General features: G+C 41.4%; 1 protein-coding gene across 1 annotated transcript in view; it reads right to left on the reverse strand.

The window, feature by feature from the left end:
- Nucleotides 1-1,699, reverse strand: part of SARC_07791 (hypothetical protein) — an 8,436-nt gene that overhangs the window by 4,865 nt on the left and 1,872 nt on the right. Inside the window, exons 2-4 of the mRNA XM_014298258.1 lie at nucleotides 1,225-1,444; nucleotides 849-933; nucleotides 199-353 (exon numbers count right to left, since the gene is read on the reverse strand). Coding sequence (XP_014153733.1) covers nucleotides 199-353; nucleotides 849-933; nucleotides 1,225-1,444 — 460 coding nt within the window. The remainder of the gene's footprint in view (nucleotides 1-198; nucleotides 354-848; nucleotides 934-1,224; nucleotides 1,445-1,699) is intronic.

The raw sequence follows: 1,699 nt of genomic DNA on the forward strand, positions 1-1,699 counted from the left end.
AATAAGTACCGATAAAATCGACAAAAAGGGAATTAGGCACATGTCCAGGATCAATGAATGCATGATCAGAGCACGCTAAATTAAGTGAGGTTAACATAGTGCTGGGCGCCGACAAAACCGTTACCCACCCTCCACCCCCTATCACATACACATACCCGAATAAACTCGAGGTATGTACTTCAAAAAACTTGTATGTACCTCAAAGATGCGTTCAAATCGTTCTGATTCCTCAGTCTAAATGTCATGTGCACGTTCTGATGAAGGACAGCGGGGGCGATCACATGCATGGATAACGAACCCTCGGGAACCGTCCCCGCATGTTTCACATCTTGCTGCCAGTGCACTTGAGGTTTCTATTTATAGAATAGAATAAAATCATAAACTTTAACAGCTCATATATTTCGAGGATTCGATACATACATCTATATTAAACCATGATCAACTCTAATTATTGAAATATACACTGAATTGGATTGAGCAATGATACTTTTGTAGACCCGTTTCAGTAAGACGACTCAAGGATTTTTTTGTGTACGCAAAGATAAATACGTACATGTGTACAATACATGTTGTGATATACAGTGCATCGTATACCCATAAGACAAAAACTTTATGAATTTTGATGTATACATATTATTGAAACCATGTGCTAGATATAGCACTCACATGCATACTATGCAACACGCAATCGTGTACATAATAGTCATAGCTCGATTGAGAAAATGGGGCAGTCTGGCATTCATTGGTGCAACATACATTGCTAAATTTGATGACAAAACATAAGTGCATACATTTATTTTTGCGTACTGTAACTCAGTGATTTGCACTCGGACAAAAAATCACCTTACCAGAAGTGAGGTGGCCGGTGGCTCAACGTCTATTTTCAGCACACCCTCCTCACTCGTATCCGCCCAAGGATTATATACTAGGTCCCTGTGTATTGACGTACAGTTGCAAGACAAATGCATATGTAAGCAAAACCAACCACGTCTTTGTAGTTGAAGTTGAAAATGAGGTGGAGACTGTGTCTGTGTAGACAATCTAAAAGGAATCACTGCAGAATCTAGAAGGCCACCCCTCTAGTGTTTATTGTGTAAAAACAAAATTAAAAACAGGGCTACTGCACCCTCCTTAGTACAACTATGGAATACTTTGTGGTGATATACGCACATATTTATTCGAGCATAGAAGTAGCCTAAATCACGTATGCTAACGAAGTGATACCTGAATTGAGGTAAATCGAGAGCTCTGTTCCTCAAGCGTTGCGTACTCTCAGGTGACATACACATCCAGTGTGGGGAAACATCAAGCTTCAACCCCTCACCACAACCAGCACAAGAGCTCACATTGCGATCACTGGAAACACCGTCATCTACTCCCGCGGTTATATTAGGTGAGCGCGAGTACCCCCCTGGCCGGCCCAAGTGGGTGTATTGTCGAAGATCTGCAATATATCAAACGCAACGTGAAAATTGCCGGATTGGAAATGAAGGAGAAGGAAAAACAATGAGTTTGTCGTCCAATTTTCAGAATCTATCTCGCCGGCCTACGTGGGTGCTACAGCAAACTTAGCCAAGCAAAGAAAAAAAGAAAATGCCGCCAGCTTATCAGTCTCCACTGAGGCGGAGCAGAGACGTTAATATACATACAAACATATACGTATACACACACACACACACACACACACACACACATATAT

Source organism: Sphaeroforma arctica (genome assembly GCF_001186125.1).
Source record: "Sphaeroforma arctica JP610 unplaced genomic scaffold supercont1.641, whole genome shotgun sequence".
Lineage (NCBI taxonomy): Eukaryota > Ichthyosporea > Ichthyophonida > Sphaeroforma > Sphaeroforma arctica.